This window comes from Lytechinus variegatus, chromosome 10 (genome assembly GCF_018143015.1).
Source record: "Lytechinus variegatus isolate NC3 chromosome 10, Lvar_3.0, whole genome shotgun sequence".
NCBI lineage: Eukaryota > Metazoa > Echinodermata > Echinoidea > Temnopleuroida > Toxopneustidae > Lytechinus > Lytechinus variegatus.
Genome location: NC_054749.1, coordinates 14,799,108 through 14,821,657, shown reverse-complemented (window position 1 = coordinate 14,821,657; position 22,550 = coordinate 14,799,108). Strand labels below are relative to the sequence as shown.

The 22,550-nt window shown below is 38.5% G+C and overlaps 1 protein-coding gene across 1 annotated transcript in view; it reads left to right on the top strand.

The window, feature by feature from the left end:
• The window catches only part of LOC121422298 (AP-5 complex subunit zeta-1-like), a 47,202-nt gene extending 25,542 nt beyond the window's left edge, over positions 1-21,660 (top strand). The window contains exons 16-18 of the mRNA XM_041617242.1: positions 3,105-3,215; positions 3,944-4,095; positions 19,840-21,660. Of these exons, the coding sequence (XP_041473176.1) occupies positions 3,105-3,215; positions 3,944-4,095; positions 19,840-19,966 (390 nt within the window). The 3' untranslated portion in view covers positions 19,967-21,660. The remainder of the gene's footprint in view (positions 1-3,104; positions 3,216-3,943; positions 4,096-19,839) is intronic.
• Positions 21,661-22,550: the final 890 nt, after the last annotated feature.

Below are 22,550 nucleotides of genomic sequence, written 5' to 3'. Positions count from 1 at the left end.
GTTTTTATTTTGTGTGAAAATGGTACCTTGATATTTATACCCAACCAAGGGGGTGTTCACAAAGATTTATGTATGACTTAGAGTCGCACTTACATTTTTTTTTTGTTTTGAAGTAGTATTTATTAAAAACATTCAGTTCAAAATCATTCATACAATAGTATATTCACAAAGTCAAATAAACAATTATTCATAATACAAAAAAGAATTGTACACACACAAAAAATTAAAGAATATAACATTCGAGTCATCAGGAACAAAATAGTTATAACAAAATAATTTATAGCGACGCAATTGAACTGAATGAGTAAACAAAGTAAAGCCCTCCCATTCCAACTGCCCCCCCCCCCACATCCCATCCAAGCCCAGGAAGCGCGACCTGCTTCCCTCCCCTCAACCCTACCCTCCATTTCAGTCTAACTGTATGCTTGAACTTTCTTAGCCTCAGCATCCCTAGAAAATAAACTTGTCCCATTTTCTGAAATGGTTTGTTAATAGACCTCTCAATTCAGCTAGTTTTCTTTCTTCAAGTCTATCTTCTTGTATTTTTTCCTTAATATGGTTAAGGGTCGGTGGATCTTTTGTGTTTCTACTATTTTTTAAAATCATATACTTTATGAGGATTATTATGTGATTTAATAATTGAGCCTCTCCTTTAGTTGACCCTTCCACGCCTACGTGTACACCTTTTTTATCTGTATTTGTAATGATAGGGAGTTGAAGCATGTTCCCACATTCTTTCCATATAGATTTTATTTAATCACATGAAAAGAATATATGATCATATGTTTCTTCTTCTTTACTGCAGAATGAACATAAATCATCTGTTGTCATTTTAAATAAATATAAATATTTTTTGTGTGTATAGTATATTGTGTAATATTTTAAATTGAAATTCTCTGAGTCTGCTGTTCAGAGTCAATTTTCGTGGTCTTTGAAAAATATCAGATATATCTTTTTTTGTTATATTATATTTTTCCTCAAGTTTTTTAAATGCTTGGGGTATATCCAATTTCATACTTACAAGAATATCATATATTCTTTTTGATGTGATGTCTTGCAAGTCAAAAGTCCTGCCTTTTAATTGAAAATCCTAAATTAACTCACTATCTATGAAACTTTGACCCCCTTTTTTCAGCGAGTCCTTCCAAAAGTATGGAATGTTATTATAAATTTCGAGTATCTTCTATTTCAAAATGATCCAAACCCATTTTTTGAAAGGTCGAGATAGACTTAATCTTCCCATCTTTATCTACAATATGATGGAGTTTATAAATTTTCTTTAAAAACAGCTTTTCATTATAATATGTTTGTCCTTTCAAACGGATGAAACTATTATTGAAAATGATCTCATTTCTTTTATTCTTCTCTTCTTTAAGTAAAAACAGTTTCTTATTGAACCATACATCTGACATTTCTGTATAAAATTCTGGCAATTCAAATCCTATCAATTTCATTGTAAGGTTACTAAAAAAAATTAGCAAACCTCCCATATCGTGTGCTAAGTATCTGAAATATTGTTTCCATTTCATTTTTGGCTCTCCCATTATAAGTCTTTTAATCCACATAATTCTTTGTGTCTTAATGAATAACTGAAAATTTGTCATTTTTAGACGAGCATGACCATAATCTAGATAAACAATGTCTCTTTGAATTTTATCTTTACCACCCCATAAAAATCCAAAGATCAGTGTATTAAGATCCTCTATTACCCATGTCGGGATAATGGTAAGAGAAGAAATGTATATCAATTTAGATAGTACAAATGTTTTAATTAACTGAATTTTGCCCATTAATGTCAAATCCCTTTGCTTTCCACCACATCAAAATTTTCTTTATTCTACTAAGTATTTCTTTGTAATTTATTCTTACTTGACTTTCTCTATCTAATGAAAAATATATACCTAAGATCCTAACCATCTGCTCCACTTTACCAAAAGGTAAAATTTGATCTATATGTTAATGGTGTCCCAGTAACATAATAAAGGTTTTATCTTTATTTATCCTCAAACCTGACTTAAATGCCTAGCTGCGTGCGATATAAAAGGCATGACCGCATTGGTCGAATCATGCGAAGAGGACGTGCACTACTGCATGTTGCGCAATAAGATTGCACGTTGCTCATCATGTACCCGTCAGCATTAAAATGCGACTCTAAGTCATACTTAAATCTTTGTGAAACACCACCCTGGAGGGTATTTCATAAAGCTGTTTGTGATGTTCTGCACAACTTTATGAACGACTTGAAAATATCCTTACATGTAGGTGTAAGGCAGCTACATAGGGATAGCATTTACCACAGAAAGGGGTTACCTTTTGTCAGGAATGTAGGAAGCCAGTACTTGCATGTCACAAACACGCTGGAGAGAACATCATGCAGAATTTGTACACGCTGCTCGGGCCAAGGTCGAGGACAAGGCCGGCAAGATGTAGCCACGAGGCAAGCCTCAGCTACGACCCCGGGGAGGCCACTTACATTGACGAGTGGATACCATGCGCGACCAAAAAACATGTAAAAAGGATGTCTTTTTCACGATAGGGCACGTTACATACGCAACGTGATAAGGGTATCAAAAACACCAAAATAGAGAAAAAAGGGTGTCTATTTTGCTAGGAAAGCTACGTGTTTAGGGTCAAATTTTCGGGGATGATCATAACAAAATTAAAATATTTGATAAAGGGTGTCCTTTTGCCCCAACACTACTTGTTTAGAGTCCGATTTGCGCTAATTGTGGAAGGTGGAGCCGTACGAAACCAAATAGTGTGTAAATGTAAAACCGACGATTGACTGACCCGTACGTGACAATCTATCACTGTACTTGTTTAGGGGTTCATTTCAGGGAATACTTGCCAAGAGTATTGTTTTGTTTTCAATACTTGTTAAGGGTAGGGTTTGAGATGCCAATACTTGTTAATGGGTGCATTTTCAGAATATGGAAAATACGTGTTTAGGTTGCTTTTCGAGACTCGTTAAAGGAAGTGCCCCCCCCCCCCCCGGGGCTACGGCCCTGCCAGTCGTACGTAAAGTCATATGTAGTTTGCGGACAGCTTTATGAAACACCCACCTGAAGCACTCGTCTCTTAATTTTGTTGATTTCTTCCTACAGTCCCTGGAGACATTGCTGTATGAAGTCTCTGTTCTGGTCCAGTCCTCTACTGAAGGTAGACCACCATACTCTATCAGACTCATGGCTATAATGATGACAACACTAGCCAAGGTCAGTCCCATTCACAGTAATCTGTGTATGTAAGATGTGAGTGAAAACATGTTTTTTTATCAAGAGATGTCCAGGCACCAAGACCCATCTAGAAGGGAAATTGAATTTTTGGGAAAGTCGGAAAATGATCTGTGAGCTTTCATGTCATTTTGGAAGAATATCATATTAAAAAAGTCCTTTAGCAAAGAGTTCCTCTTTGAATGCAAAATTAGAAATATGGGAAGATATATTAGAATAGTTTAATCAAACAGCATTGGCACATTTGCTTCTATCCTCATTGCAATTACATTTGTAATGAGCTCAGTGAGTAAGTGATTAATTATCTAACTAATATACTATGAATGTTTAATGTACCGTAACTCTACACTGATTGCTTTGAAGTAGTTTCTCTAACATGATAGTAGACAGCTTATGATTTGCAACAATACTTTTGCCGATGATGGGTTCTTGTATAGCGTTGGTATCTGCCTCAGCTTGGTGCTCATGGCGCTTGCTCAAAAATAGGAAATATCTCACAAATTTCAATGTCTTCAAACAGTGCTTTTGCTACCCATTTATCTCACAAAAATGATGCTCAAGACAAAAATTAGCTGCTCTGTTTAGCGCATGACAACATTTGCCAAACCAAAGCTGTGTTGCAAACCGGAAGCTGTCTGATGATATGATGAGAATTTAACTGTGCCATTAAATCCATATTTTTCTTGGCATGTAATCTTTGTTCTTACCAGCTTGCGTCAAGATGTCAGGATCTGATACCAAGAGTGATCCTGTGTCTTACCAAGATATCTCAACAGCAAACCAAGAGCAGAGTAGCGCAAGATGATAAGAAGGTCTTACTAAGCAGAGCTACAGAGCTTGTTAATCTCCTCAAGTTACCAGAGTAAGTTACAATGGCTATGCATTCTCAGAAAGTCACCCTTTTACTTTTGCAATGCATTTGACACCATAGACCATTCTTGCTTGCTAGAAACGTTAAAGACCTGTTTCGGTATAAATGGTCTTGTCCGTGTGTGGACAGAGTCATACCTTGCGAATAGATATCAAAAGATAAAAATAGATGATGTTTACTCTGATGATTTCCCGGTGCTCTTCGGCGTCCCACCGAAGAGACTCTCTGATGCAATCATCTGTTAGTGCTAGGAATCTTGGTGTACAGTTTGATACAGAGTTGAATATGAAAGAACATATAACTCCTGTTTGTAAATCGACATATTTCATGGTCTGTAACATTTGTCGTATCCGAAAATATTTAGATGTAGATGTTACAAAAGAACTTGTTTATCCATGCATCTTTAGCAAATTGGATTACTGTAATAGTCTACTCTACTCTACTTTCATTGGAGCGCTCAACCTGTTGGCAGCTCCTCTATCTGCTCTCTATTTCTTTGCTTAATTTGGGTGACTTTTGTTATTATCTGGAACCAAATTATCAACAGTGGATTTGGATTCATTTATAGATTGTTCTGGACAAGTTTTGTTGAATTTGAGTCACAGGTTTTAAAGATCTGGACTTGTACTTTTTCTTACTTGCAACTTCACACTGCTGTAATGTAGCCATGTTGTTGATCTTGCACAGTGTACTCAGTAGTATTGATACTCACTCAAGCCTGATTATCACCTTTACCAATGCCCTATTGTAACAGACAAGCAGGAATGTCCACAACAATGGATGCAGTCAAGTGTTTTACTATTGTGCTTCATCTTGGACTGTGCCTTGGACATGATAATGATCAGCATTTTATCAAACATGTACTTAAGCCTACATGTACTGTACCACATCCGTTCTTGTCCACTTCTGCATGTGTGAGGAGATTCTACGGTAGATGAATTAACTAATGCGCGAATTCAGATGCTTCTTACCAAATATCCCTTTTGAAGGATGGTGATATTAGTCCTAATCCTGGGCCCGATGTTGGTTGCGGCACCTGTGATACAGTGCCAAAGACTACTACCTATACCAGGAACAGTTGCATGATGTCTCCCATCATGATATTTGCCACCATCTCCTGTACTGTGGAAGAAGCTTACTACCCTTGGAATCTCGCGCAGGAAGAAAACAAAATGTAGTAAGAGATCATGGATTAAAAGGAGGAATAAAATCTTGCGTTCATCTTTATCTAATTTCCCTGATGATAAATCTCCTTTAAATCGGCAAGACTTCCATATGTCCCCTCCACTAAAATTGAAAAAAAAAAATATGGAGAAGGTTTATCAAGAATTATCTAACATATATCTAAGAGATTTAAGAAGGAAAAGTCAGATACATACCAAAATATGGCTTTATTCCGTCAAAAATTTGAGTGTGTGTAATTCCCAATGGCATCGGTTTATTTAGTCAGAAAAATAAATACCCAATACTCTATTGTGGAGGGGCCGAAACACTTATAGTCATACACATGCACTCCAGTGTTGTAGTCAAGGCTCAAACCTCCAAGGCTAAGGCCAAGGCCAAGGCTTTAATACCCAAGGCCAAGGCTTCAATAACCAAGGCTGAGGCCAAGGCATGGAAACCCAAGGCCAAGGCCAAGGCCTGAAAACCTCAAGGCCAAGGCCAAGGCATTTCAATTGTACAATATATGGGAAAAAAAGACAACAATGCTTAGGCAGCATACATGACACACAGGACCAAATGTATAAAAGGTGTGAGCGAGCAAAAATTTTTACCCTTGTACATTTAAAACGAAAATAATTTTATGATAGATCATGTAGATTTAGACATTAAATTAAAATAAACATATAGTTACATTTGTACAATTCATTATTGTTCTAGGCGATTCACATTGCAATAATTATTATTACCAAGGTGATCTGATCATGGCATGCCCATTCTCAACATGTCTTTCTCCTCTACCTGGGACAGGGGAGGCAGAATGTATTTTTGGGGGGGAGGTCAAAGCCAAAAATGCACTTACAGTATAAGTCAAAATGAGAATTTTGGTGCAGTTCAGCAAAGCTTTTTTAAGTGATTTCTAATTGATAAGACAGATATTTTGATTTAGGCTTTAATTTCCCGCTATAGAAAGCATAGCGAGCAAGTGGTTTTGAAAAAAAAATCAATTTTGAAGTTGTAAAACTTGATTTTGGGTCAATTTAATGGTGCCAATCACTGTTAAAAGGGCATCCTTGCGAGATGTTGTAATAAGAAATTAAATTTAAATATTTTGAGCTGTTTTTGTAATCATGAAAAAGGTGTGCATCTTACTAAACAAATTAACGCGAGCACAAAACACAAGCACAAATTTTTAGTGACCAGAAAAGGAAGCTGTTCTGGACTGCATTTAGTGACTCATAAATAGGATACATAACTCACCAATCAAAAAAATGCGAGCGCAAAGCGCGAGCTCAAAAATTTGTAATATACCGATCTAAAAACTAGACATTCTAAGCATTTTTTTGTGTAAATTGAATGCGAACCTTACTTAACAATAATTTATGCAAGCACAATCCAAAATTTGTTGATTTTGAAACCTAAAATTTTGCTCTGTATGCCATGCTTGGCCCCTCAAAATTTTTGGCTCATCATGCCATTGATGCCATAGCCCATTTGGAAATGACGAAATTGAAGTTTGTGTTCAAGTTTACCGAATCTTTTCAGAATATCATTAAGACTTAAAACATTCTTGTTGGTCAAAGAAAATAGTAGAAGGAAAACCTAATGGAATAGAAATCAACCTTGTTATCATTCTTTAGAGTAAGCTATTTTTAGAGTATGAAAATTGTTGTCAAAATTGCAGTCAGATCTGTCAGAATTATTCCTGTCATAAAATCACTATAATCAGTGGCGTACCGTGGGTCACGGCATTGGGGGGCACCAGCAAAAACTTGGAATTGCCTAGTGAGCGCGCAAAGCGCTCCCAGTTGCCAGGTATACTGAACTAATAGAGATATTTTTATAAGGAGAGTGCCAATAAACGGACATGTATCTCACTAGTCAAATAATGCGAGCGCGAGCTTAAAATTTTTGATATTCAAACCTAAAAAGGGACATTACAATCAATCTTTTGTAATCATGATACGTACCTGTCTCGTTAAATAATGCGAGCGCGAAGCGCGAACTGAAATTTTTGTAAATATTGACCCCAAACAGGAAGATTTTAAGGACTATATTTTAGGAATCTTTTATCTATTAAGATTATACACATCTCACCATAGTCATCTAATGGGAGTGCCAATAAGCGCTTGCTGATTTTGTTAGAATTACATCTAAACATGCACATAAAGCACTTGTAATCATGATTAACAATTAACATACCCATCTCACTAATCAAATCTTGCGAGCGTGAAGCGCGAGCTGAAAATTTAGGAAATTCAGACCTGAAGAGGGGCATTTTAAGGCTTGTTTGTAGGAATTCAAGAAGGACTTACATAGTTCACTAACCAAATGATGCGAGCGCGAAGCGCGAGCTGAAAATTTTTGATATTCAGATCAGAAAAAGGAACATTTTAAGGACTCGTTCTAGGAATTGATGGACAGCAGACATCTTTCACCAATCCACTACTGCGAACGTAAGCACGGACAGGAAATGTTTTATATTAAGACCTTAAAATGGGACAATCACTTACAGTATTCATGAAAAAGAAGCATACTTTTGTACATGTAAAAGAATAACTCGAAGTGCGAGGAAATATATTTGGTAGTTTGGTGTATATTGACTTGAAAACGGGAGGTTTTAGTATAACAGGATTATATATCTCGGTAAACAGAACAATGGGAGCACCAGGAACAATGAAGACATATGCCCTGAGCAAATTATGTTTCATTTATATGAAAAAAAATGTTTCTTATGTAATGTAACATAACATAATTACATGTATAACATTATAATGAACATTGTCTTCTTTCCCACTACGTTTCTCTTCCTTTCTCCCTCTTTTCCTCCTTATTTTAGTCAGCCGATGGGGGGGGGGGGGCACGTGCCCCCATGCCCCCCTGTAGTTACGCCACTGACTATAATCTTAATCGTAATTATTATCATTATTATTGATATTGTCATTATCCTTATTAGTCATGATTACGTCATATTACCAATAAATAATATTAATTTTCATCACTTCTCTTTGTTACATAATTATGTGATGATAATTGCAATTGATGGCACTGCTAAGTACACATACTGCTTCTGCTGCTGCTGAATGGTAGTATTTAGTGTCATTAGATGTACAGAACAATTGAAACATTTATAATTACTTGTATAAAACAAATGAAAGTACAAAATACAAAATGCCTTGAAAAAGCCTTGAAAATGCCTTGAAAATGCCTTGAAATTTCAAGGCTCAAAATCCTCAAGGCCAAGGCCAAGGCCCTCTCAAGGCCAAGGCCTGAATGTTCAAGGCCAAGGCTTTGAAAAAATAGGCCTTAAGGCGCCTTAAGGCCAAGGCCGAGCATCAAGGCACTACAACACTGATGCACTCACTAGCTCAAGTACACTTCACACATGGAAAAAGTCTTACCTTATTCACTGGTATATTGAACCCTCTCGCTCGGTCACGACACGTCTGTGCTGTGCGGGGGTTTGAGTATGGAGTGATCTGCTTGAGTGGCGTGAGTATGTAGCTAGAGTACCGGTATGTGTAGTGTATTGTGTACTGCATTGGTGATGGGTGCAAATATTCCCGCCGGTCCGGTGATCGTGTGACGTTGTCTATTATCTGCTTAATTACTCCTAATCCCCTAACACTATACTTCCCCCCACCCTAAAAAAATTGGGGGGCATATTTCCTATACAACTTAACATAACTTAATATACTTAACAGAAGGTATACTCAACTTAACCCTATACATAAAATATACATCAACGTTCATATTTTTTTTTCTCTCTTTTTTTTGTGTATCTTTTTCTTTCTTTTTTTTCTTATTCTTTGATCTCTTTTTTTTTCTTTTCTTTTCTTCTTTCGTTTTCTGTTTCTTTTCTCCTAGATTTTTTTTTGGGGGTCTGTGACCTCTCTTTTTTTTCTTCTGTAATCTTTTTATTTTCTTTTGTGATCTTTTTCTTTTCTTTCTCTGTGATCTGTTTCGTGATCTTTTTCTTTTTTCTTTTATTCTTTATTTGATCATGAACGTAAGTATATGTACATCATCAATATATACATCATTACCAAGTACATCATTACCAAATCATAAAAAATATTCTTACCTTGTCTCTGCCTTGATATAATTTAAATAAGCTCACTACGCTTATCTGTGTACCTTAGTAAAAGAAACAAATATGTAAATCAAAGAATATATACATATGTGCATAAAGGGTGTGATCAACCAACTAACTTATCGATTTTTATTAATATAGAAACAATAAGGGGTGCATACAAATTAATTGGGTAATAAATTATACATATTATAGGCATTAATTTCATATTTATGGTATATATTGCATTGAAATACAGATCCTTTAAAATAAATGAATTTGCACAATGGCAGGCAGAGACAGGTGCAAGGGAGTAGCATTGCCCCGTTGTTCGAGGCAATAGAGCTCCTTTGCTTTAATCTGTCATAACCAGGATTGATAGTAAATTCAAGATGGACACGTTCCGAGGAGGCGCTCCCATGACGTTTCATGGGATGCCTCCAGGAACGGGTCGCTTTCTTGTTTCACAAATTTCACACCTGGTTATATGCAGATGTGATTGTCTTTCGACATGCCGTATCGGTAGTACTGAGAGCTACAGATCCCAGCATGCCCTGCTGAAGGAGGATCATGACTAAGCCGGATGATGTAATGTCTTAGTGATTCAGGAATCATGACATCACGCTCATCCTTCTCCATCAAGATGACTCCTTCTCTATAAAGGCAGAAGAGTTCCCTGTTTGTCCACAAAAACTTTCCCTCTGGCGGGAGGAAAAACAGAGTCTCTTCAGCCGGCGCTTTCTTGTCTGTCCAAAGGCGGTTTCTCTGCCACCTCAGCCGGGTCAACTATTCAGATCTCAAATGAATTGGCTTTGTTGAAGGATATTTCCATTACAGGGAAAGATTCAACTGCCACATTTGGGACCCCTTGTGTTTGATTTTAATATGGCACATCCTTGTCTACTCAATCGACAAGTGTACCAATCTATTTCTTTTGAAGTAGAAACCTTCTCAACTCCTGTTCCCATGGGGCCAGCCCCTCTATAAAGCGGCTCCAGGGATCAAGAAGGTGAAGAGTAGATCCGATTCATGAGTATCCACAATGGGACACATTCTGAAGGTTCTACGTCAGGTCCTACAATTAAGACTTATAAGCCTACCCAATCATATAACCGTTTTAAGAATCTTCTCGTTGTATGATTGGTAGGTCTTCACCATTTATAGTTAAGATAGCATTTGGGATGCTGATATTGGCATTGTGTTTTCGTAACAAGTCAACGCCAAACAACATCTCATCTGCTATCGGAGCCACATAAATCTTCTCGCTGAGTACTTGGGTACCCAGCTTGATATTGATAGGCCCTACCACCACGCCGTCCATTGTCATGTCTCGGCCAGCCCCCTTAAGGATTACACGCTTAAGGATGGGCGGCCGAGGCTGGAGGCGATTGAATAGGCTATCTGATATAATGGTGACAGCTGCCGCAGTGTCCAAAACAGATGTAATGGGCTCTTTGCCAACTGTCAACTCAACACTCAATGTTGAAGTAGACACAATTCTACAAATGACTACTTCAACCTCTTGATCTTTAACCTCACCGGAAATGTCTGGTGGCCATGGTGGATTCCTCCAAGGGACATCTAATACCTCGGAGAATTTCGGGCTCCCTGGACTTGCTTGCGCGTCCGGTGCCCGTGTGCTACCATGGTCTTGTGGCATTAGGCTGTCCTTTAATGGAATGGGGATGGTGGAGGTGGGGATCTGTGATCGGATCGGGGATTCCCCATCTCCTCCGATCCCTGTCCATTTCCCTCCTCCTCGAAGGCGACAGCCCTAAGTTGTCTGTTCTGAGCAGGCGATCTCCCTCTGGGGCAGGCCCTACTAAAATGGCCTTCTTCCCCACAGTTGAAGCAGCCTGTGAAGTTCCGCTGCCGATCGGTTGGTGGAAGGACCGAAGATGACCTTCTGCCTCCCTCTGTCCGATCCGGCGTTCTACTAGAGGTATACCTCGGCCTGTCTGATGTACCCAGAGCCCAACCAGAGGTATACTTTGGTCTGTCAGGTGTGACAGGGGCACGGCCGGAGGAGTAACCCGGCTGGCCTCTTGACACCGACAAAAGTTCTTTAGTGCTCCTAGACAGATCAGTGATTGCAACAACCATCGAATCCATCTTGGAGGCCCACATTACATTCTGAGCCTCCAGAGCACTGATTCTAGCCTCAAGGCTAGAAGTTCCTTTGGTGGCAGCTTCCGGAGGAGACGACTCCTGTACCCTGAGGTCATCCATATCTTCTCCTACAGAGAGCTGCCTTACCTCGTTCCTCAGCCTAGGGCCATGCTTATGCATGGTCTTCTGGGTAAACTGAAACCATTTGTACTTGGTCATGGCTTCATCTAATGTCCCAGGCCGAGAAGTCAGGACATGATGCCCTGCATCTTTGTCTTGGGCACCTTGGCAGAACCTTGCCACGACAAGTTCTTGGACGAACTTGTCAGGTAGGCCTACGAAGGCCTGACCTGCAAGGGTCATAAGCCTATCTGCCCACTTGATGATATCTTCATCCGAGCGTTGAAAAGCCGATTGGAATTGCATCCGAATAACTTCCGGCTCCTCCTGGAGAGCAAACCGCTTCTCCAACTTGGTAACCAAGTCAGGGAAGGCGATATTTGGATTGCTCTCCTGGATAAGGGCCATGAACTTACTGGCTTCGGCCTCCAACGCCAGACACAGCTGATATTTCTTGTCTGCATCAGACATGCCATGTCTTTCGGAATAAAGTTGAAACTTTGAATAGAAGGCCGCCCAACTTCCCTTGCCGTCGAACGAAATAGTCTTCGGCAAAGAGGTTGGTCTAGAAGGGGGCCTTCTGTCATCATAGTCCGGTACCACAGGTCTTGATGCCGAAGTAAGTCTGGTGACGCGGGGCGGCTGATTTCTTGTTGGCAGCCCCAAGTATCCCGGACTTACTGATGGCCTTGTGGTGTTTCCATGTTCATTGAACACTGAGCCTCCATGTCCATCTCCTTGGGGTCCAGCGCCTTGATACACAGGGTTACTACCCCCATGTTGCAAGTCACATGGTCCTTGGGGAGAGGTTTGCGGGGCCACAGTGTCAGGATAGTGTGGCGGATATCTGCCTCCAGCCCATGGCGGGCAATACCCACCGTAGGCGGCAGCAGGGTTGCAGTATGGAGGAGCTGGTCGTCCAATTGCTCCGAATGGCATCATATGCATCATCCTAAACATCACGCCATACATTTCCTCGTACTGCGCTTGAGTAAAGTGTGGAACGGCCTGTGGGTAGTTATGTGGAGGTGTCTGGGTAGTTTGGTTTAACATTGCTGGTCGGCCACCCTGAGTACTGGGAGCCTGACCATGCAAATCTACTTGGGCATGAGGACCACACTGGAACTGGGGTCCTGGTGGGGTAACTTGTTGGGGACCCTGTGGTGGGAACAGGCCATCGTTCCATCTTGAATACCCAAATTGATTAGCCCAGAGGGACTTAGCCCTATCTTCTGGAGAGGCCGACGGCTGCTGAGTATAAGCGCCACCTGGCCTCCCCCCTGTGAAAAATGAGGAGGCCTCCCCGGCCTGTGTCTGAGAAGACTGGCCTACAGCACCCTGTGTGCTATGTGCACGGGTGTGCTGTGGCCAAGCCTCAAACGCCTGGCTTACGGGGGGCTCCTTAGATGGTATAAGTGGAACGCTCGTAGAAGGCTCATCTCCTTCGGAGCGCACTTCTCTGCGGTCCACATTACGCGCCGTTGTTGTTGGCTCATAATCAAAGGCGTAAACTAACAGTTCTGCCTTCGGTATATGAGGTATCGACAAGAATGTCTCTGGAGTAAGGTCGGCCGCCTCCCTCGCGTGTAGAATGCGGTTGGCGGTGGCCATACCCACTCCAGGCAGACTCATCAATTCCTCAGACGAACAAAAGTTGATTTTGATTCTTGAAATGTTGCTCGCCATCTTGATGTAAGGAAATAATATTAATCAGTGACAAAAATGGATCCCAATAGTCAATTGAAAATAAATTTGGGACAAGTTAAATTCCCAAATTGAACTTTAATTGACCAAAATTATCCTGCAGAGTAGTTTGTCTTGCGGATAAAATCAAAATAAAACTAACCTCAAAATATCCTGACAATGTAATAAAATTAAAATCCAGAGGCTACCTTGCCTAAGAAATTAAATCCTGTATTATTTAATTCTTAGGAGAGAAAAGAAAAAAAATGCAAACAATCGAACGCTTACTTGTTCGAACAAAGATATGAAAAATACAGAAATAATTTCAAATAAATAAATTCTTATCCAATTATATGTGTATATATATATATATATATATATTTTTTTATTTTTTTTTTTTTTGAACAAAACTTAATATTTACAAGTACACTTGGAATAATGAATAGTTCTATATACAATTTATTTAATTAAACAATTTATAGTTTATTAGTTTGAATATCAGCAGCACAGCTCACAGCATTCACTCAACAGCAGCAGCGGCAACAATCCAACAGCACAGCAACAACAGCAGCAACAAAATAATTAATACAACGGCAGCAGCAATTAACAACAACTCTTCAACACAACAGCAGCAGCAACAAGAAAATAATTATTACAAAACTGAATTTCCTGATCTCCTGAGACGTGACCAAAAAAAATAATAAATTCCTAACAATTTAACAACAGCAGCAGCAGATTTCTGGTGTTTTCTCCAAAAACACCCAGAAATATAATTACAGAAAAAAAAAATAATACGAACAGCAGCAGCAGCAGCGCGGCGGTCAAAGGAGAAAAGCAAATTCAGGCTTGTACTAAAATAATCAACTCACAACATCAATAATATTCAGCTATCCATTCACACCACATACATTACACAGCTCAATTCACTCACGTCGCAAATTCACAACCCAATTAGTACACAGTCAAACTCAATCAAAAATTCATCAAAGTCAATCACACTCGGTGGCCCGGAAAAAAGTATCCTAACGAGGGAAGATTTAAATATATGTTTGAACAAAATGAATGGATATTCACCCTAAATAGTACAACGAATATTGTTTGTCCCAAAAATAATCCGATTGACTCCTGTCAAGCTAGCCGCTGAATTCCTTCAGGGCTTGCTGCCAGTGCCGATCGGTAAAAAAAATAAAGTAAATTTACGGAACTGAATATCAAGCTTTTTCCACCAAAAAATAAAATCTCAAACTAAAATAATATGTTATTTGTTGTGTTATTTAATATTTTGGACGAAACAGAGTCAAACAGCTGAAATTAATCAAAAACCTGAAAAATTCAAGATGGCGGCGGCTTTTTTATATTCAGCCACAGCCAGCGCAGATTCTGCTATCGGCGCCGGCTATGGCGAAGTAAAGAAAATGTTTTGCCGAAAATAAAATAAAAATCACTTTTATCCTCGTCGCCAATATTGTGGAGGGGCCGAAACACTTATAGTCATACACATGCACTCACTAGCTCAAGTACACTTCACACATGGAAAAAGTCTTACCTTATTCACTGGTATATTGAACCCTCTCGCTCGGTCACGACACGTCTGTGCTGTGCGGGGGTTTGAGTATGGAGTGATCTGCTTGAGTGGTGTGAGTATGTAGCTAGAGTACCGGTATGTGTAGTGTATTGTGTACTGCATTGCAGTGTTGTAGTGCCTTGATGCTCGGCCTTGGCCTTAAGGCGCCTTAAGGCCTATTTTTTCAAAGCCTTGGCCTTGAACATTCAGGCCTTGGCCTTGAGAGGGCCTTGGCCTTGGCCTTGAGGATTTTGAGCCTTGAAATTTCAAGGCATTTTCAAGGCATTTTCAAGGCTTTTTCAAGGCATTTTGTATTTTGTACTTTCATTTGTTTTATACAAGTAATTATAAATGTTTCAATTGTTCTGTACATCTAATGACACTAAATACTACCATTCAGCAGCAGCAGAAGCAGTATGTGTACTTAGCAGTGCCATCAATTGCAATTATCATCACATAATTATGTAACAAAGAGAAGTGATGAAAATTAATATTATTTATTGGTAATATGACGTAATCATGACTAATAAGGATAATGACAATATCAATAATAATGATAATAATTACGATTAAGATTATAGTCAGTGGCGTAACTACAGGGGGGCATGGGGGCACGTGCCCCCCCCCCCCATCGGCTGACTAAAATAAGGAGGAAAAGAGGGAGAAAGGAAGAGAAACGTAGTGGGAAAGAAGACAATGTTCATTATAATGTTATACATGTAATTATGTTATGTTACATTACATAAGAAACATTTTTTTCATATAAATGAAACATAATTTGCTCAGGGCATATGTCTTCATTGTTCCTGGTGCTCCCATTGTTCTGTTTACCGAGATATATAATCCTGTTATACTAAAACCTCCCGTTTTCAAGTCAATATACACCAAACTACCAAATATATTTCCTCGCACTTCGAGTTATTCTTTTACATGTACAAAAGTATGCTTCTTTTTCATGAATACTGTAAGTGATTGTCCCATTTTAAGGTCTTAATATAAAACATTTCCTGTCCGTGCTTACGTTCGCAGTAGTGGATTGGTGAAAGATGTCTGCTGTCCATCAATTCCTAGAACGAGTCCTTAAAATGTTCCTTTTTCTGATCTGAATATCAAAAATTTTCAGCTCGCGCTTCGCGCTCGCATCATTTGGTTAGTGAACTATGTAAGTCCTTCTTGAATTCCTACAAACAAGCCTTAAAATGCCCCTCTTCAGGTCTGAATTTCCTAAATTTTCAGCTCGCGCTTCACGCTCGCAAGATTTGATTAGTGAGATGGGTATGTTAATTGTTAATCATGATTACAAGTGCTTTATGTGCATGTTTAGATGTAATTCTAACAAAATCAGCAAGCGCTTATTGGCACTCCCATTAGATGACTATGGTGAGATGTGTATAATCTTAATAGATAAAAGATTCCTAAAATATAGTCCTTAAAATCTTCCTGTTTGGGGTCAATATTTACAAAAATTTCAGTTCGCGCTTCGCGCTCGCATTATTTAACGAGACAGGTACGTATCATGATTACAAAAGATTGATTGTAATGTCCCTTTTTAGGTTTGAATATCAAAAATTTTAAGCTCGCGCTCGCATTATTTGACTAGTGAGATACATGTCCGTTTATTGGCACTCTCCTTATAAAAATATCTCTATTAGTTCAGTATACCTGGCAACTGGGAGCGCTTTGCGCGCTCACTAGGCAATTCCAAGTTTTTGCTGGTGCCCCCAATGCCGTGACCCACGGTACGCCACTGATTATAGTGATTTTATGACAGGAATAATTCTGACAGATCTGACTGCAATTTTGACAACAATTTTCATACTCTAAAAATAGCTTACTCTAAAGAATGATAACAAGGTTGATTTCTATTCCATTAGGTTTTCCTTCTACTATTTTCTTTGACCAACAAGAATGTTTTAAGTCTTAATGATATTCTGAAAAGATTCGGTAAACTTGAACACAAACTTCAATTTCGTCATTTCCAAATGGGCTATGGCATCAATGGCATGATGAGCCAAAAATTTTGAGGGGCCAAGCATGGCATACAGAGCAAAATTTTAGGTTTCAAAATCAACAAATTTTGGATTGTGCTTGCATAAATTATTGTTAAGTAAGGTTCGCATTCAATTTACACAAAAAAATGCTTAGAATGTCTAGTTTTTAGATCGGTATATTACAAATTTTTGAGCTCGCGCTTTGCGCTCGCATTTTTTTGATTGGTGAGTTATGTATCCTATTTATGAGTCACTAAATGCAGTCCAGAACAGCTTCCTTTTCTGGTCACTAAAAATTTGTGCTTGTGTTTTGTGCTCGCGTTAATTTGTTTAGTAAGATGCACACCTTTTTCATGATTACAAAAACAGCTCAAAATATTTAAATTTAATTTCTTATTACAACATCTCGCAAGGATGCCCTTTTAACAGTGATTGGCACCATTAAATTGACCCAAAATCAAGTTTTACAACTTCAAAATTGATTTTTTTTTCAAAACCACTTGCTCGCTATGCTTTCTATAGCGGGAAATTAAAGCCTAAATCAAAATATCTGTCTTATCAATTAGAAATCACTTAAAAAAGCTTTGCTGAACTGCACCAAAATTCTCATTTTGACTTATACTGTAAGTGCATTTTTGGCTTTGACCTCCCCCCCAAAAATACATTCTGCCTCCCCTGTCCCAGGTAGAGGAGAAAGACATGTTGAGAATGGGCATGCCATGATCAGATCACCTTGGTAATAATAATTATTGCAATGTGAATCGCCTAGAACAATAATGAATTGTACAAATGTAACTATATGTTTATTTTAATTTCATGTCTAAATCTACATGATCTATCATAAAATTATTTTCGTTTTAAATGTACAAGGGTAAAAATTTTTGCTCGCTCACACCTTTTATACATTTGGTCCTGTGTGTCATGTATGCTGCCTAAGCATTGTTGTCTTTTTTTCCCATATATTGTACAATTGAAATGCCTTGGCCTTGGCCTTGGCCTTGAGGTTTTCAGGCCTTGGCCTTGGCCTTGGGTTTCCATGCCTTGGCCTCAGCCTTGGTTATTGAAGCCTTGGCCTTGGGTATTAAAGCCTTGGCCTTGGCCTTAGCCTTGGAGGTTTGAGCCTTGACTACAACACTGCTGCATTGGTGATGGGTGCAAATATTCCCGCCGGTCCGGTGATCGTGTGACGTTGTCTATTATCTGCTTAATTACTCCTAATCCCCTAACACTATAACTCTTGGAGAGGAGACTAGTCGTAATATCGGTTGATAATTGTTATGAAACCCATGGTTTTCAACAATTCCTGCTAGCTCAGTGAGTAAGGCGACAGACTGGAGATGCTTCGTTCTGCAGCGAGAGGTTCGAATCCAAGTTCCCACCGGAAGTAAGAAGAAAAAAAAGAAGAAAAAAGAGAAAGACAGAAGGGGGTTTTGGGGAAGTATTTTTTTTAAATTAGTGGAGGGGACATATGGAAGTCTTTCCGACCCACCTTTTTGATGTCTAGATATCAGTTGTAGGTTGGTCTGTATGGAGGTGCACATCTTAGTTGCCTTTCATTTGTTTGTTTCTTTAAATATTGTTTTGAATTCATTAATACTACTTTTTATTTTCCCTGGTAATTTAGTTGATAGGCAGAAAGCTGAGTGCTAAGAAACATCTGTTGTAAACACCCTACAAATGTTATAGTTATTATTATTAATATTATTATTGAGTCTTCCTTAACCCTAAATAGACTGGGCTATTTCGACGCCTAAGAAGACTGGGGGGGCTGATTCAGCCCCCCCTTATGATCTCGGCCGTCGATCGCGCGATCGCGACGAAAATTGGCACACGCGTTACCCATGGCATTATCTGCAAAACTATAACATCAAATTTTGCAAAAAATCTCATGTCTCATTAATTATGCTAATTTATGCGTAAAATCATAAGTTTGCTCTAATTAATAAAATAATGCCCCTGAAATGCTAATTTTTGTTTCACATACTTTAGATAGGCATCTGATCAAATTGATTTTTAAAAATTTCAAAACCACATTTATTTTCTTATGTATTCTATTGTTTTCTAAATTTCTTATGCATTTCTTTGTTTTTTGACTTTTTGTTTTTTATTGTTTTTTCAATGGAAATTGACGGGGAATTTATTTTGACCATAAAAAAGATAAAATTGATTGATTTTAAGCAGTAAAAGAAAAAATAATGATACATTTATGAATTTTGGCTAAGAACACTATTTGCATTGGATTTGTACACAAATTCCCGTTTTTGAGTAATTTTGGGTCTGCATGCACTTACGAAATGTTGCATAATTTTGGAACCGCGTACCTGGGGGTCACAATTTTGGTCTCAAAAGTTGCGCGAGACTTGAAAGTAAAATGTCAGCGAGCGACGCGGTCAAAAAATTTCGCGTGGCGGATTTATTGCAAAAAATGTCGAGGGGGGGGGGCTGAATCAGCCCCCCAGTCTTTTTAGGGTTAAAGCAGCACTCAATTGGGTCAGACTATTTTGGTCCTTGTCCTTGGAAGAATAGAAATAGTGCCCACCCATCAATTAAAGGGGTATTATTTTTGTATGGAAATTAACTTATTTCCATTTTAGTCTAATAGACAAGATGTATTTGATCATTTACAATGTAAAGTTAAGAATTTTATCATAATGATGGTAATAATGGACCATTTATATAACGCAGCCACTATATTAATATACTCTACTCCACTTTATTATTTTGGTATCATTATTATCCCAGCTGTAGCCGTTATATAGGCGCTCAAGCATTCAAGGAATTTCTTTTTACTAATTACTTAATTACCTCACCCGGGGTTGAGTGCAGCACAATGTGGGTAAATTTCTTGCTAACGGAAAACATGCCCATGGTTTGGAATCGAACCCACGTCTCTCAGATTGAAAGGCAAGAATCGTTAATGCTAAACCACGATGCTACATAATACACTTCAATGCTCTCTGATAGATTTATTGTAATATTCCTTGGTAAAAAATATTTCATGAAATATAAATTCCTTTATTTTGTTTTCTTTGTAGTGTTGCCTCTGCCATCCTGAGCCCGTCAACGGATATCAGAGATGGAAAGTGGCACTCTGATGTCAACACGTCCGTTCCACTCCTTCTCAAGGCAGCTAGTCAACTTATACAGCCACCAGCTAGTTAGTCAACATGGACCAGCACAAAATTGAATACGATCAATTATTACATAATGCATGTACATCCTGAGCCACAATCGTTACGATTGGAAGAGGAATAGGCCTGTAATGCTCGAGTACGCATCACTGGTCAGTGAGAAATGAAGCAGGTTTTCACCAGGAGGTGAAAAAAAGGTCAGGTGTATAGGAAAGCATCAGCATGCAGCTGTCTATGGTGAGACGAGATCTGACATCTTTGTTGACCGGCCAATTACATTGAGAGGACGCAAGTTTACGTGGACAGACTTCAATCAACGAATATGTCTTGTTAATGCCATGGTTGGAGAGTTCACCTGATGAAGTCTTATCAAAATTAAGGGGGGGATCGAGGATCATGTAGGTGTACCACCAGCCCAAGGGACTTTCCGTTACTTGACAGGAAGGTTCTTGAAGACATTGAATAGGATTTCAATGGAAGAAAATAGGCAACCCAAATCAGTTCACCTACTATGCATGCAACAACATTATTCTGCTCAATAATCCTTTTCTTTTAAATGTGTAATTCCAAAAAAGAAAAACTGAAGAGAGACAAGATTTTACAATCTACATCTAAGTTGTTCATGCAGGAAAATAGCCATTTTATAAATTACGCAAAGGCTTACGTGTATGCTGGAATTAATTCTGTGTTCATATTTAGCGTTCTCTGGGACATTTCTGTGTCGTATCGTAAAGTCTCTAATAGTCTAAAAGAGGAGGCAATATCATATTATTTTGTTCTTAAATTTCAAACATATATCGTTTAGATTATTTTATGCTTATTTTGGACTTAAGGTGGTAACATTACATGTATGTGATCTACGGTGATCCCCTGAAGGAATACTTTTTGAAGGAGAGTGCGTCAAATTTTATACTCTTTAGAGACTTTTAAGGGCAATGTTTTGTGAAGCTTGGTCGCTTTGCTTCCTTGCATGCTTCCTCTCAAATTCAGATACAGTAATTTTCATCACTGCCTTTTCATAGACATGACTGGTGTACAGTGTTAATAGCATCCTAGTGAAAAAAATTAGTTTAACATAAGTGATACATCTGGGCAGCAATTTGAGAGGGAGCAGAAAACACAAAACAGAAAAGAAAAAGGGAAATAAAAAATCAGAAACTTTTTTATACAAATGGAAAATGCGCCAGAATTGCAGCTATGAGGGTTTGAACTTCCACAGCTTTTCATTGGCTCATTTGCTTGACGAAAATTATAGGTCCTATGTATTTGAAAATGAATTCAAATCTGATACAAGTGAAGCAATCAGCATTGAAAATTGGAAGTGGTGGAATTTTTAATGCTTGCCCAAGGCCTAGGTGTATGCAGGAAAAATTCCCCATCTTACACCACCGATAACTTTACCTTTTTTATTCATTTAGGACTTAGGTCATTTTCATTTCATTTATATTATTGGATGACCAAACGCCAGGTCAGCAAAAGGATCACTCTTATTAAACTTTTCCTTGGCTTACAAGTTTGTTTTCTGTCTCTGAATTAGTAATCAAATTGATATTAAAAGAACATGTTATATGCTTTTAGGCCTTCATTGGTATTCATTTGTAACTTGCAAATGATAATAATAATATGTATCATTTATAAGGCGCCGATGTATCTAGTTTCTGATTCATATTACCCCGGCTATAGCTCCAGCTGCTAAAGGCGCTTGGTGCATTCAAAGATTTAATCCTACCGGTACCCATTCACCCCACCTGGGTTGAGTGCAGCACAATGTGGATAAATTTCTTGCTGAAGGAAAACATGCCATCGCTGAGATTCGAACCCATGCCCACTCATTGGAAGACGAGATTTGCAACCTCTAGACCACGACGCCCCCATAATAATAATGATAATTCTATATCATTTCAAGATTATTTCACACTTAATAGTTACATCCAGTTATTTTTATTTTACTAGGCTTATGTCCAAAAGCCTTATGACAATATATATCTTAATTGAGATACCTAGGTGTACATGGCAACATTTCAAGAGATATCTTACCTGTGAATGTTGTACAATGCCCGATAGCTTGTTGTATACTGTAAAAAAGCGAATGAGGGCTAAATGTGCAGTATCTGTAGGCTACCGTTGCACACATACTGTACAAAATGTACCATATTGCATGGCTTAATGTAATAGATGATGTCAAAATTCGGTTCAGCTCATTTGGCATCGTTAATAAATGCAGGTTCAATACGCGTATTACCTAAGCTGTGCTGCAGATCAAGGCCCCGTTTTTCAAAGAGTCGCGATTGATCCAATCAATCACAACTATGGACGGCCAGCAACGTCAACATCTATTATGCATGTTTGTTCAAAATATTTTCTAGCTGTAATGTATATGCATGCATTCATTGTTTTCTTAAAAATTCACTGCACATCTCTTTGCATTCAAAGGACACAGTGCAAATTTTTCGTAGAAAAAAATTATGACAATGCTGGGTTTCCATAGAGTTACGATTGATCGGATCAATCATGACTCTTTGTAAGAAAGGGCCCAGATGCGTGCTTGGATCATAGAGGGATTTTGCTGCTTTTTTGTTTCCAATAATTCTTTACTCATTTCCATAAATTAACTT